The sequence below is a fragment of the Leptonotus elevatus genome, chromosome 6 (genome assembly GCF_054856555.1).
Source record: "Leptonotus elevatus isolate MCC_2025b chromosome 6, RoL_Lele_1.0, whole genome shotgun sequence".
Lineage (NCBI taxonomy): Eukaryota > Metazoa > Chordata > Actinopteri > Syngnathiformes > Syngnathidae > Leptonotus > Leptonotus elevatus.
The window spans coordinates 21,731,836-21,746,577 of NC_141244.1; the positions used below are offsets into that span (position 1 = coordinate 21,731,836).

Consider the following 14,742-nt stretch of genomic DNA (forward strand, 5'->3'; position numbering starts at 1 on the left):
ATGCCAAGCTTTCTTAAGATGGAACCCAAGGGCAGCAAATACAAAGGAAACAACTGGGGGTCCAAAATTGAACCCTGTGGAACACCACAGGACAGTGAAGTAGAGTGGAACTGAGAGAAGCAAAAGAAATTGCAAACAATCTTAACCACTAATGCCCACAAGACACATACACAGTCTCTAGTGTCATTAGCCAGAAGGATGTCATTAACTCATTCACTGCCATTGATGGCTATAAACGTCAAAATTTCATTTTAACTATTTCTACTAGTTTAACATTTTTTTTCCACTTTTGTTAACAAGAGTATGAAAACCTAGAAACAAAATGATTGTACATTTAGAACAGATACAATTTGTGATTAACTAGTTAACTAGTGAAGTCATGCAATTACTTACGATTAAAAAATGTAATCGCCTGACGCTCCTAATTTTTAATAATCTTTTCCTTTAAAAAAAAACTCATTAAAATTTTTTTTTTTTTTTCTTTAAAAAAATATGTTTTTTCGTATGACTTCTCTAGTTAACACACCATCAAATTGTATATCTGTTCTAAATGTACAATAATTATTTTCTAGGTTTTCATACTCTTGTTAACAAAAGTAGAAAAAAATGTTAAACTAATAGAAATCGTTCAAATGAATTTTTGACGTCTATAGCCGTCAATGGCAGTGAATGAGTTAAAAACTTGTAACAGGGCTGACATGCTGTATCTTAAAATCTGACTGGAAAAACCTCCATGACTAGTCACTTGAACATGATTGAGGCCAGTTGTAACAGCATTATCGCAGCCCAAATGACAATACTTCTTTTATATCCATTATTAGAAGATGACAGGGCACCGTGCAGTTTTGTCCACGCGTCCAGCTCGATGGTGACCATGGGCTCGCCCGTCACGGCCACCTGCGTCATCAACGACTGCCCCGCGCTCGCCGGACACGAAGTCGAATGGCGACTTGGCGATCGGGTCCTTCCCGGCGTCGTTGGCACGGCCAATGGGAGCAGCAGAGCCTACCGAGTGCTGATCCCCGCTTTCAACCACAGCCGGGCCATCCTCACCTGCCGCCTCCGGGACACGCCGAGTCAAGTCATTGGAGGGGTGGTCATCCGAGCTGGATGTAAGAAAATGTTGTTGTATAATAAATACAGTTGTAAGTCAATCAGCCTCATGGAAATTACACTATGGAGGTTCCACGAACGCGATATGCACAATATGTAATATTCGTTTCCCTTTGGGTTAGATCCCCCTCCAGTGCCACAGAACCTGAGCTGTCAGACCAACCTCTCCACCCACGAAAGCCTGACCTGTAAGTGGGAAGCAATCCTGCCGGACTCCCACCTACCCACAAATTATACCCTCCACACGCGCATACGGTAAATATTTCAATGTAAATGAGTAAATGTCACTTTTTGTACAGTTCTGAAAGTGTCACATTTTTTTGGTGTTATTTCAGGGATTTAAAGTTGAACCACACATACGAGGTTCCGCCGGGGGTCCGCAGCTATACCATCCCTCGCTTCGGCTTCGTCTTCTTCTCAGAAATGGAGATATACGTGAAGGCTGTGAACCCGTTCGGAGAGACGAGCTCAGTGCGTCTTGCTTTGGAACCTGTCAGCGCAGGTAGTGGATGTGGGGAAGGTGGTTGGGTCTTGGTCCAAAGCGGAGAATCGAATAATAGAATCTGCTTCACTGGAATATGCATTTTAATCATATCATTAGCCTCGTAGCCCACTCACGTTTAATATTAGTTTGAATGTGATTCGTTAATTCTGAAAACAGCCACATCCCAAGTTATGAGGGGTGTGCACACTTATGCAACATCATCTCAGTTGTTGTTTTTACTTCCCGTCTCTTTTATTTTAATTAGGTTGTGCAGGATAAAGATTACATTAAAGGTGGGAAAAGTTTTGGCATAAACCATGCATTTGAACAGGGGTGTGTAGACTTTTGTCTGGCAAAAAAAAAGACAAAACAAACCAGCTTTTGTGCTTGATGGATGTAATTAACTTTAATGTTTTATTCCAGCTAAGTTTGACCCGCCGAAGATCGCGAAGCTACTAGCGTGGGGTCTCGGCTGCCTCAGGCTAAACTGGGATTTTTCCCAGAACCAGGACTGGATGAAAGAATTTGTCATTCTAGAAGTCCGACTCAAGACAGAGGCAAGCAGCTTGTGGAACGGGCAACTAGTAAGTACGCCATGTGACTCGTCTATTACAATGCACGGAGAACTCTATCGGAGCATCCTTATTTAGGATTGAATTAGTTCCGTGACTAAGTATGGATCTCAAGTTATATTAAACCTTTTTTTTCTTTTTCTTTTTAAAGGAAAATAGCACTGTGTTGGGGGGGGGGGGGGGGGGTTATGAAATATGTTTCTCGTGAGGACAAGAAAACCTTCTCATTAGGATGCAAACGTTTCTCATTAGGATGATAAAAGTAGTCCATTGCATGCTACCTGGTATTGGTATATCCCTAATTGACAGAACATTATTTCCTGTTAGGGATTTTGCTTCAGTTTCCATGTGATTTGTTTTAAGTCGGACATTAGGCACGGAATAATCACTGGTTCCAGTGTCATTTCGCATTTTGGCTACTTGCCTGTTTCAATAAAAACAACTGTGGCTGTCATTTTCCTCTCCCACTTCACTTGAGCGACGGCGTATGGGAAGCTTGCATGTTAAGTCAAAAGTTAAATCAACCAATGGGCGACTCCTAATTTGAGAAAGTCATGGGTTGGGCCAGGTATCGCTGTAGTTTCATCCCAGATGGCGTTTCAGATCCTGGACCAGGCGAAGCCCACGAGGCCTGTGCACCGGTGTAGTCTGCTGCACGGGACGCAGTACGTCGCCCAGGTCAGAGTCAGATATAAGCAAAGCCCCTGGAGTGAATGGAGCAGCAGCCAATCTGCAGTCACCAAGGAGACCGGTAGGCCTTGAACTCACCAATTAGAGTAATTGTGAGATAGTTAAAGGTTTTTGTTTGTTTTTTGACAATAATTTGTTCTGTGTAGCCCCACAAGTCTAAATATGTTATTCTTTTTTTTTTAACTCATTCACTCCCAGCCATTTTCACTGAAGCAACCCCCTTTGCTCTCGACTGTTTTACTAGATTTTGACTGATTTTGCAAGGCCTACAGAATATTGTGTTTTATTGCTATAAAAACATGGAAAAGAAAGATTAGAGTCTCTTTTTTCATCAGGAAAAAAAGTTTATTTGTATCTGTTTCCTTTGTGTATCAATTAACATTAGAACATAGCTAAGTTTCATTATTATTTACAAACACAGTGGAAAAGAGCTTGTTGCATCTCTTATACTCTGCTGCCACCTGCTGGCCATTTTTTGTAATAACTACCATTGCTGTAAGTGACCCCTTCAGGTCACAGGCTGCATCACAGCCTTCTGTATGCTCTAGCATAAAAAAATAAAAAATTTAACTAGTGCTGTCAAAGTTAAAGCGTTAACTGATTAATTAATCACAGAAATGATCGCATTAAACATGAATTAACGCAGATTAATCAGACTATTAATTTTGTCCATAAATTATCCTTTAGCGTGACAGCGGATGGCTACGTTTAAGGTTGCACAGGTTGTGTTTGAGCAATAAACATAAATATATGCATTAAAGTAAAGCATTGAATACATTTTTTGCGTATCACATTTAGAATATTTGTTCATGTCAAAATATTGAGGTAATTAATTTTTTTCCATTTTAAATTATGCAAGTAATTAACTGATTAGAAAAAGAGGAGGATGAATGTTGAAGACATCCTGATAACATTAAATGTCAAAATAATTAACACATAACCTGATGCTCTTCAAATTTGGCGGGAAAGAATGTTGATAAAAAAGCCTTTTTTGTTAAGCGATTAATCAAAATTCTAAGACGTGATTAATCTGATTAAAAAATGTAATCATTTGACAGCTCTAAAAAACTTATAAATACGTTTTTGGTACCATGGCAATATTTAAAATAGAATCTTTTTATATATTTTTGGGAGCAAATTTGTTAATATTGTGTTCGTGGAATATGAATTAAGCTGCAAAGACCAGCTGCTTTTATCAATATCAGAAGGCAGCCATTTTGGCACTTGCTGTCGACTGAAGGTGACATCACAGTTGCGCAGGTGTCAGGTAACAACCAATCACAGCTCAGCTTCAGAAAACAGGTGAGCCGTGATTGGTTGTTGCCTGAGGCCTGAGCAACTGTGATGTCATCTTCAATCGACAGCAAGTGGCAAAATGGCCGCCCTTTAGTTGGATAAAAACGTCTGGATTTTGCTTCATAACTCAAATTCCACAAATGTAATATTAATCAGAATGTTATGTTTACACTAGTGAGGTCACATATAACATATTATTGTCAAGAAATGTTTAAGGTTGACTTCCACTTTAAGTGGCAGAGGTGGGACAGTGGTCTCGTTCTGACATGTCTTTTTCATATTTTCCTCACAATAGTAGTACTTTGGAAGTATTATATTGAGTACTGTAGTTTTCCTGTTTCATGATAAAGTGTTGACTTTTTCCAGCTCCCACTGGAACCCTGGACACATGGATGAGAGTTACTGGGAATCTCATGCACAAGCAACTCAAAATGCTCTTGTTTTGGAAGGTACACACTTATCGCCTGCACACAATCTGCTACGTGTTTGGAGTACAGTATCTTTGTTTACATTTTTTATTTATTTTTTTCCAGCCGTCAGAACGATTCCGAGCCAACAGCCGGAACGTGTCTTATGTGGTGTCTGCGCTAAAAACGTTGAGTAAGAGGGCGAAGCTGTGCGTGACGGCCGGGAACCACTGCACCTTCCGTGTTCCCATGAAAGCCAAAAAAGTGTACGTGGTCGCCCTGAATGCAGCTGGGAAGTCCAACCCGACGCCAGTCCGAATCTATCATCCCATAGGTACAATTGCGAACGCTTGATTCCGGGAAAACGACTCCTTTACGACAATGTCCGTTCTGTACCTGCAGCCGGCGAGGTGATATCGGATGTTAGCGCCACTTCTGCTGGTAACAGGTCCCTCGTGGTCCGGTGGGGAAACATGACTTCACCTACGCTCATTGATTACATCGTGGAATGGAGACCTCTGTTAAACAACGACCTGTCGCTTGTTCACTTTGAGACCGCAAGACGGAATCTTTCGAATCTTGTCATCACAGGTATCTTTCCAGATTAAATGAGTTTCAATTTGGTGCCTGAGATGTCCGGTATAAATCTGCTTTTTTTTCTTTTAGCGTCCCAGCCGTTGTTCTGTTCCTCATTATCGGTTCTCACTCTGCCCGTGACCTTACTTTTACGCTTACGGATACACTCGCTCTCATCCACAGGCAGCTTTGAGCCGTACAAGCCCTACGGGATCTCCGTCTATCCCAGATTTAAAGACGGCTTTGGCCCGCCTCGGACTGTTAATGCGTACTCGCTGCAAAAGGGTGAGTAACTAAAGCTGGCTGAGGCAGGCCAGGCTCAGGTGGAACAAAAGGGGAGGACAGAACAGGCAGACATTGAGCAATATGTGTGAAGGAGCTGTTGTGTTATGTAGCAGTGCCCTCCTGTGGCTGGAAAAGAAACTGTTGGCCTAGACTCTTCAGTTTTTGGTGTATCCCAAAGATAAATGAATATGCAGTCGAGGAAATAGATAACTAAAACATGCAATAATTGTACTTTCTCAATTTTTTCATGGAAAATCTAATGAATGTAATATTATTTTACCTTTACTTATTTGAGTTTATTTTTGTATCACAACACATGGAATTAATTGGTCATGAATGAATTACATACTGAATTAATAAACATGTTCAATTTCGCTGTTTCAGATTCTATGTCACAATTTAATTAATTAATATATTGATTAAATATGAACCAGATGTTTTTCACATTTTGAAAAGTGATTTCATGCTTCAATTAGTTATTATTCAAATTATAAATGTAATTGGTTTCATGTTTATTTTCACCATACAAATGACCAATTCATTTAATTGCTCAATTAATTATTCCTGATTATCTTTGGCAATTTTTTCCCCGGTTAATGGATACTTGAACATGATATTTTGCATTTTCATAAATTATCACATTTAGAAAAAAAAAATTCCAATTGAAATTATTCATTGTTTAAATTCTATATTTAATTGCTTTGTTCATTTCATTTCAGCACAAATAAAATAAAGGTAATTGGTCAGTCAATAAATAATAAATAGGTTTGACATAATTATTTTAGATTTTATTTCACAATTTAAGTCATCTGTTAAAAAAAATCATAATTAACATTTGATAACTCATGAATAGTTTAACACTTACTTTTCCCACATTTAAATACATTATTTTACATTATGGTATGATATTTTACATTTTAATGAAACATATTTTTAAGAAAGAAAAAAAACTGAAATGTATATTTATATATATTCTATAATAATATATATATTATATAGCGCTATCTATTTAATTGGCTTTGTTTAATTTAGGTTCACACACATTATAATTTCAAAGCCAATAAGATTTTCCTTATAATGGTCATGTATATTGCTGATTTAGCGAGAAGAAATCATTTTTCCTGCCGTTACAAAAATAACTATATTTGAACGATTATAACTATCTTTTTTTTAAGCTCCAGAAGAGGTTCCAGACATTAGAATAAAAAAAAATTGGCAGTACCATGTGGAACTCACCTGGGATGAAATACCTTTGGCCAAGCGGAACGGGATCATTCAAAGCTACAAATTGTTTTACTGGGACGAGACAAAAAGGGTACACGGTAGGCAAATTTTTATTTAAAACCAATATTTTGTGTCGCTTATTCAATGTCATGTACGGGTGCATTATTGTCATTTCAGTGGCAACGGGAGATCTGGAAGAGCGCAAAGTGGTCCTGACGGGCCTCAACTCCTTGTCTGTTTACGATGCTGTGTTGATGGTTAGCACGTGTGGCGGAAGTCGGAACGGATCCATGGTTCATTTTGACATCAAAGAAAGGGGTTTGTTAGTTTCTACTGGTTTAGATACGTTTTAAGCAAGATACTTTCGGGTTATTCAACTGAAAACAGGCAAAAACTTGTGTTTGGGATTGTGCTGCCAGATATACCTCAACATTTTTATTTTTTTTCCTTTTCTTTTTAGTTTAATTTGGAAAAAATCCCAATTAATCCAGCGGGCAACTGAAGAAAATTGGGTTGATAATATTTGTATTTTGTACAAAGATCGCAAGATTGGCACTTCCCAGACTATATTAGCAATTACTAGCACTTGGTAAATTATTCTTCAAAAAGATACTTCAAGCTGTTTAAAACCATTCCTGGTTGGAAGTTTACTGTGAAACTATACATAAAAGTGGGAAATTTACACTTTAGGTATTAAAAACAAACACATATTGTAGCCTTTAGTCTGCTAGCTTAATGCTAACACTAACACAGAATGGGAATGCTAGCTAACGGAACAGTCATCTATTTTTTAACCGACTCACGCGTTGAAATTTTTATTTGAACGTCACAGCTTCTTTTCGACTGACGCTTAACTCTTTCAAACTACAGCGATAGAGAAGAAGGCTAAAAGATTTTATTCAAGCTATTTACTCTTGTTTTCTCAACTGTGCCCTTCCTTGGTGACTTCAAAGGGTTTGTTTACATCACATGAGTTGTAATTGTAGTTTTTGCCATCCTGTGGCAGTATGTGTGAGTGTAAAACAAGCAATTTTCATGTACTGTTTGTTTGTTTTCCATCTCAGATCCTGTCACTTCCATGATAATTGTGGTGGCCACTTGTACTTGTTTGTGTTTTTTGATCATTTTTATGTTCAAGACTTGTTCCTCCAAACATAATCGGTAAGTACGATAGAGGCTATGCTATGCTATGCTATGCTATGCTATGCTATGCTATGCTATGCTATGCTGCTCCATCCAAGTTGCGACTGTGTTCCATGTAATTCATTCTGTATGGTCATATTTTTTTCCCCAGGCTGAAAGTGCGTTTTTGGCCCGATGTTCCAGATCCTGCAAACAGCAGCATCAAAAGCTGGACCTCCGAATCCACACAGGTGACACGTCGGCATTGTCTGTTAGCCGTGTAGCTAGCATCTATTACAAATAAATGCTTACTCCTCTCCGCAGGCCACTATCAACATCCAACCTTGCTACGTTGACTTAACGTCCACTTTTTTTATGCAGGACTTCCGAGCTTCGTTGGACTTTGAGGAGCCAAATCCGATATATCTGTCCCACCTGAGCTTCTTTGAGATTCCCCAGAAACCCAACAAGAAAGAAGATGTCAAAGCTTGGTTGAACAATGCGGAGGACACCAGCGACCTGGGAGAGTCCATCTGCGGTTCCCCTTTCATCCCCGGCTTCTCCTCGTCCAACAGCGACTCGGTGCCGTACTCCACCGTCATCTTCCCCGCCCCGCACCCTCACGAGTACCTGCGCTCCGAGTCCTCGCAGCCCCTCCTGGAGTCGGAAGAGTTTCAGAGTCCCAAGTGTTACCAGAACGTGGACGCTTCCGAAAACACGCAGTGCTTTTTTGGACCGTGCGGGCCCGAAGAGGAGGCCAACGCGGCCACCGTCCAGTGGGAGGACTTTCCTTTTCTCAGGGCGTTAGCCATGAATGACGCTCAGTGATTTCAAATGTTTGTACAGTGATGTGAAATGCAGCCGTGCCTTGGCTTACAAGTTTAATTCATAATGTGATCACAGTCAGAAATCAAAACACGTCAAACTTTCCCCCCAAAAACATTTCTGTGATTTTTTTGTTTTGGATTGTATAGAGTTGAACATTTTCCTCTCCATAGGCACTCACTACAGAAGTATTATGTCCATAAAATCCAAAATATCAGGAATATCGTTTTGATATTTCCAGGAGTTGAAGTGGGCTTAAGTACCGATGTCCAATTTAATTTTGGTAACGATTGATCAATGTGTTCTGAAGTGACGCAATGTTAAGCATATATAACACTTTTACTCTTCTCTGGAGAGAAAAAGGCTTACCAGCAATGTAATACAAAATTTTGCTGCGATCGTTCTGGCATTTTCAGGCATTGAAGTGGGCATAGGTAGCGATGCTCCCACTAGTTAATGGGCCACCAGGGGGCAGTATAATACAGACAGACAGAGTACAGAAATGTAATAACCACACAAGACGACTTTTACAATTCAGCTGTAATGTTTTTTTTTTCCAGTATGTATGTTTTATCTGCATGTCTTTTTACTGGTAGTGTTCAAATATAACTTTTTAAAGGTACAGCAACATTGATGCTACTTTAATCTAGCCTATCAATGTAGTGGGGGGAAAATTGTGAAAACTTTATGATTACATTGATGTACATGTTTTATCCTACTTTTTAAGGTAATAAAGTCTCTTTTTTATTAAGTTTGTCACATTTGTATCCGTACTAAAAATGTCATTATACTGTCAATCCATGTTTAACCATAAGTACAATTACATTTTCAAAAATATGTATAAAAATGTACGTAAACATGAATTTTTAAAAAACATACGAATGAATTACATATTCGGTTAATTTTTATCACGATTAATTATTATTATTATTTTTGTTCTGTTTTAAGTTATGCTCCTTTGGGGTCGTTTTTTTCCTCCCCAGCCCAATCGATGTGCTCTGCGTTCGTTTAGCACGCCTCGATCGAGGAAAGGCGATTGGTTACGTCTAAACAATATGGCGCCTATCATCTAGCGGTCGAGGGTTGTTTTTCTCCTTCGCTTTGGGCGCGTTTGTTACCGAGTTCGTGAATTAAAACGAAAGTCATGTTTTCAAATATAGCTCTAAGGGCCGTTCTAAAGTCTTCGGTGGGAGCTTTGTGGGAAAGTGCCGCCATTCCACGGACGTGCTGCTCGGCGTTGCTGTCGGGAACCCGATTCAGCGGCGGTAAGAACGCAACACACAGGCAGTAACAAAAATGGAAGGTGGACGTATATATTGTGTGCGATTAAAGTCAACGAAACGTCTCCAATTGTAAGGTTAATGCATTAACAAGTAGCATCGTTAGCTCATAGCTAAACGACAGGGCGCTTGTTGCGACGAACTGCGCATGCGTGGACGACACAAGCTGGCACGGGTAGACTGAATCTGAAATAAAATCCTGAAATTAATGTTGAAATACGCATTTCTAAGTGTAAAATATCCATTTAGTTAACCGCTTACTCCTCACAATGGTCGCGGGGGTGCTGAAATATATCATTAGTACATTATAAAAACATAATGATGTGTTAATTAAAACCCTTGTAAGGAAACAGTCGTGTATTTTCATGAAAATTAAAGTAATATATATTTTCTTCAATAAAAAAATAAAATGCGTTATCTGGAATGTTTATTCTATATTAATCATAATTTTCAAGATTGTTTAAGGCTTTGTAAAATGCAAAACGTATTGTATTATTTTCTTTCTATTTTTATACTTACTGGTATATTTTCTACTTTTTCATCATTTGCCTTTTTCCTAAAATATTGAAAATGTTCTTCCTTAAAAGGGCTCTGTGGCATCTTTTTCTAAATATTTTAAATGAAAGAAAAACATTGTCCTTCTCAACACAACACTGGAATGGCAGCAGGAATTCAGAACAGGAACATTTACTCACCCATTTCAATATAACTGTAGTAATTAATGTTTCTTGTCTCTCTTCAGCGTCAGGAAGCTTTGCACTTCCAGCGCCAGTCCGACATTATGCCCGCACTGCAAGCAAAAAGGTTGCAGGTATGTCATTGAAAATGACATAGGTACAGCTCTGAATAAAAGACTCTCTTTGAATCCGTTGCTGTTTTGTTTCTTCTGCCTTTCAGGTCCTGAGAGCCAACTCAACGACCTCCTTCCGACCATGCTGAAACTAGACTACACCGCTGTACCACTTGCTCAAACGTAAATACTACGCACAACACTCTATGAATTGGTTTGAATTGTACAACAAAAATAGTGTTGCACGGGATACCGGTACCAGTACCATACCTCGATTTTTGGGCGTCAAAAAACAGCTCTGTATAAAAAAACATTTGCACCAGTACTTCAAAAAATAAATATACGAGACAGCCCGCCAACTCTATTTTAAAGGCGGGTACACGCATGGCCGGTATGTCTACCGATATGTGGAAAAGGCCTCTTTCAGCTTGCTCGCCGTCCACTCCTCGTTGAGAAGTACGACGCGCAAAGTGTCTATGGAACTTTTTTTCTTGCAAGCCAACTGACACGGCGTTTTGTAACAAGAGCAAATGTGTTTTCGCGGAGAAGCAGGGAAAAAAAGCAACAATCACTCGTGGCCCTGCAGTAGACTCAAGGTGCGTTCAAAGAACAGGCACACAGTGGAAAATCACAGTTATGCATAGAAAAAGCCCAAGATGACTGACAGAGCGACAGGTTCTGACACATTTTTTGACACTTCCCTTAAAAAATAAGTCAAGTGAATTCTTTTGTTCCCAATTTGTAGTATTTGATTACACATTCGACTAATTGGGAGCGTAATGGAGAAGAGCAAAGACATGCACGCACACTCAAGCAACATTAGATTGAGTCATGGGAGGAGTATTTACATACATATATACAGTATTTAAAACATTAACATGTGTACATACTGAATATTTCGAATTAATAAAAAATATAAATAATTTTGCTGCTTTTGCGGATGTTTTGAATTGTTGTCGTTTCAGTATCGGTATCGAGGTATTTTAAGCAGATATAGTATCAAAGTTAAAAAAAATGGACAAAACTAGATCAAAATGTGATTTATTGTTCCAATAGCTACTTTGACTTCTGCTGTCACACTCGTGTGTGTGTTTGTCAATACAGGACAGACGATGTTGTCAAGAGACTTCTTTCGCTAGAGTTGGCGAGTCATGTAAGTTGTTTAAATGGCTCGTAATGGCCACATCGTATCATTGACTGATTGTGCGTGTGTGTGTCTGCACGTGTGTGTCCTCAGAGTGAAAAACTGGCGCTGAAAAAGGAGCAGCTGATTGCCAAGGTGCAGCGGGATGAGAGTGACCGCAACTCCATGGAGGTTAAAGGTGAGTTTGTCTTCGCTGCCACACGCAAACACACGCTCACATGATTTTTTTGTGGACTTTTCCGGTTTGTGTGTTACAGTGGCCATTTTGACGGCGAGGATCCGCAACTTTCAGGAGCACTTGCACAAGCATCACAAGGTGAGCCGAGAGAGTTCATGATGTGGTAATGAAGTTCATCAGAACTTTAAAGTGTCAATGCGTTTCCTTCCTGTCGCGTCACACACACGCGCACTCAAACACGTACTACAGGATATCCTGCGTCAATCGCGCCGCACACAATATGGTCGTGGTCAGAAAGTTTCCACGTTTTCAACACCATCTGGCTGTCGTTCTCTCTGCATTCACGTTTGTTGTTGTTTGTTTTTCATCCAAGCGTGCCCTCATTTGCGTCTTACAGGACAAGGCCAACAAGAGACGCATGCTGATGGCTATCGACAAGAGGAAAAAGTTTCTGAAGAAACTGCGGCTGGAGCGCTACGACGCCTTTGAAAATGTGTGCCAGCACCTGGGCATCACTTACACCTTCCCGCCAGAGTACTACAGGAGGGTCACGCGACGCTGGCTGGCCAAGAAGGCCCTCTGCATCAAGGTAGCAAACACAAGTCACCATAGGTCAGACAGCGTAAACTGAAGTCGCCCCCTGTTGGTTGTCGTCAAGTCAAAAGTCATGGATGCCTTCTTTTCATCAAAATGTGGCAAAGCAATCGTCAGCTATAAATGAATGTTATCTTTGATTTTTTAGATCTTTTTTATAATTCTTAATATTCTCTTCATTTGTTAACATACACAAATATTTCGTAAAATTTTATAAATGAAAATATATAGTTTGTTTATTTCAGAATTACAATACATTATTTTATTTATTTTTTCTCTGAAAAATACAATTTAAAAAAATGCTGAAATTACTTCTGAAGTTTTATATTTTGTGGTTTTACATAATTTGTCCAAATTATTTTAATGTTGAAAAATATACAATAATTAATTAGTTGTATTGATAACAAATAATGAATATTTTTTTGGTAATAATAATTATAGCTAGCCACGCATATTATTTGTTTTCAACATAAAAATCATTTGTAATAATTATTGAATTTAAGTTAATGTTGGCATTTTGGAGTATTTTGTTTGCAGTTGTACTGTTGACTCTAATAATTTAGTATAGTATACAAATACAATTATAAAATCAAATAATATGTATATATCTAAAAAATACATCTTAACGTAATTTACAACTAAAAGAAATATTATTTATAATAATTCCAGTTTTTTTTTCAAGCATTACTTTTAGGCTCCGCCCACCCAAGCCCCCTGCTATTAGAGGGGAATAGGGACAAAAAATACAAATTGTGACCCATCAAACATGCGTTTTGGGGGAATAAAATTAAAACCCACAACATTTTTGAAAGGACTGAAATAAACCTTCAATTATCGTTTTCCACCCAAAGAAAACGAGTGTTGAGCCCCAAATACAATAAAAAATATAAAAAAATGTTGGAAACTAATCTGCATACTGATTAATCCGCAGGTGCTTACTCACGAGTATGCGGGAGTCCACTCCATATAACAGTAATATATACAATTGAGTTATATATGCATTACAAATGAATGCCTTGTTTTAATTAGCATACAGGAACCAAAGCTGAGCACACACTTGTCCATCCTGTTTTGACATTTGACTTAGTAAGTCAAGTATGCTTCCATTGTTTCCTTCCTTGTGGCCTCTGATGGGATTCAGAGTTCATAAATAGGAAGAAACGTACGACAAAAGCACGGTGTTTGCAGTAACGTGTTCGCCACACACGATTGCGTTGACACGAGAGCAGTTTGACGCATGCCGCCACAATGGCCTGCTTTCCGTTTCAATTTGTTTCTTCTGCCTCTGGTCGCCCCCGCAGGTCTTTGAGGAGGTACAGAAGAAGAAGAAAGCTGAGAAGCTGAAACTGAAGCAAAGCACAGAAGCGGCCAAGACGCAAACGGCGAGTTCGTAGACGTCATCACTCGGCCCCTTTTGCGCTGCCGGTCAAAGGCGGCCTTTTTTTCTTCCGTGTCACCGAGTGGCCGAACTACATTACTACGCCGTTTGCAACCCGCTGTCTGTTTTTTGCGGCCCACGCCATTTCCTTTCTGTCATATTGCACCTTTGCTGGTTCTCTGTGAAAGCCACAGGCGAGTGAATGCTGAATCCACGGCCACAGCTCTGATGTGATGATTGTGCAGGATCTCTGTGTGGGAGAATAATGAGGTCTGGAAACATCGGTACACAATGTCCATCCGTTTTCTATACCGACACTCGACAAGATAATAAAATGAGTGATCAGGATCAAATATTTGAGTGCTGACTTGTTGCCTAGTAGCATAAATTTTGCCTCAGTCACATTTGAGCTTTTTCAGAAAGGGAAAAAAAATACTGTTGTCCCATTTCAAACTTTGCGCATTGCCAAAGCCCGGATCACTGAGAATCTGCACCTTTTTTGTTGTTGGAAATTATTACTGCTGTCAAAGTTAAAGCGTTAATTAATTAATTAATCACAAAAAAATTACTGCATTAATAATGCATTAACGCAGATTAATTTATTAATTTTGATGACAGATTATCCTTTAGCTTGACAGTTACGGTAGCACAGGTTGTGTTTGAGGAATAAACGTAACTAACTACATGCATTAAAGTTAACATTTTAATCAATGTTTGCGTCTGACTTTCAGAATATTTTTCATGTCAAACTACTGGGGTCTTTTTCTTTCATTTTAAATTGCAA

At 39.1% G+C, this 14,742-nt stretch overlaps 2 protein-coding genes across 3 annotated transcripts in view; both read left to right on the forward strand.

The window, feature by feature from the left end:
- The window catches only part of csf3r (colony stimulating factor 3 receptor), a 40,653-nt gene extending 31,308 nt beyond the window's left edge, over positions 1–9,345 (forward strand). Inside the window, exons 6-19 of one of the 2 annotated variants that reach the window (XM_086079526.1) lie at positions 822–1,112; positions 1,236–1,368; positions 1,449–1,615; positions 2,021–2,181; positions 2,761–2,920; positions 4,522–4,604; positions 4,689–4,896; positions 4,965–5,153; positions 5,322–5,423; positions 6,599–6,745; positions 6,825–6,965; positions 7,712–7,808; positions 7,942–8,020; positions 8,151–9,345. In XM_086079526.1, the coding sequence (XP_085935652.1) occupies positions 822–1,112; positions 1,236–1,368; positions 1,449–1,615; positions 2,021–2,181; positions 2,761–2,920; positions 4,522–4,604; positions 4,689–4,896; positions 4,965–5,153; positions 5,322–5,423; positions 6,599–6,745; positions 6,825–6,965; positions 7,712–7,808; positions 7,942–8,020; positions 8,151–8,597 (2,405 nt within the window). In that variant the 3' untranslated portion in view covers positions 8,598–9,345. The remainder of the gene's footprint in view (positions 1–821; positions 1,113–1,235; positions 1,369–1,448; positions 1,616–2,020; positions 2,182–2,760; positions 2,921–4,521; positions 4,605–4,688; positions 4,897–4,964; positions 5,154–5,321; positions 5,424–6,598; positions 6,746–6,824; positions 6,966–7,711; positions 7,809–7,941; positions 8,021–8,150) is intronic. The other variant, XM_086079527.1, reaches the window with a different exon arrangement.
- Positions 9,346–9,623: 278 nt separating this feature from the next.
- mrps15 (mitochondrial ribosomal protein S15) lies at positions 9,624–14,311 on the forward strand. Its single transcript, XM_086078438.1, has 8 exons — positions 9,624–9,859; positions 10,617–10,685; positions 10,772–10,847; positions 11,769–11,817; positions 11,902–11,986; positions 12,066–12,124; positions 12,384–12,575; positions 13,882–14,311. The coding sequence occupies exons 1-8, from the start codon at positions 9,739–9,741 to the stop codon at positions 13,972–13,974; spliced, it is 744 nt and encodes a 247-aa protein (XP_085934564.1). The 5' UTR covers positions 9,624–9,738; the 3' UTR covers positions 13,975–14,311.
- Positions 14,312–14,742: the final 431 nt, after the last annotated feature.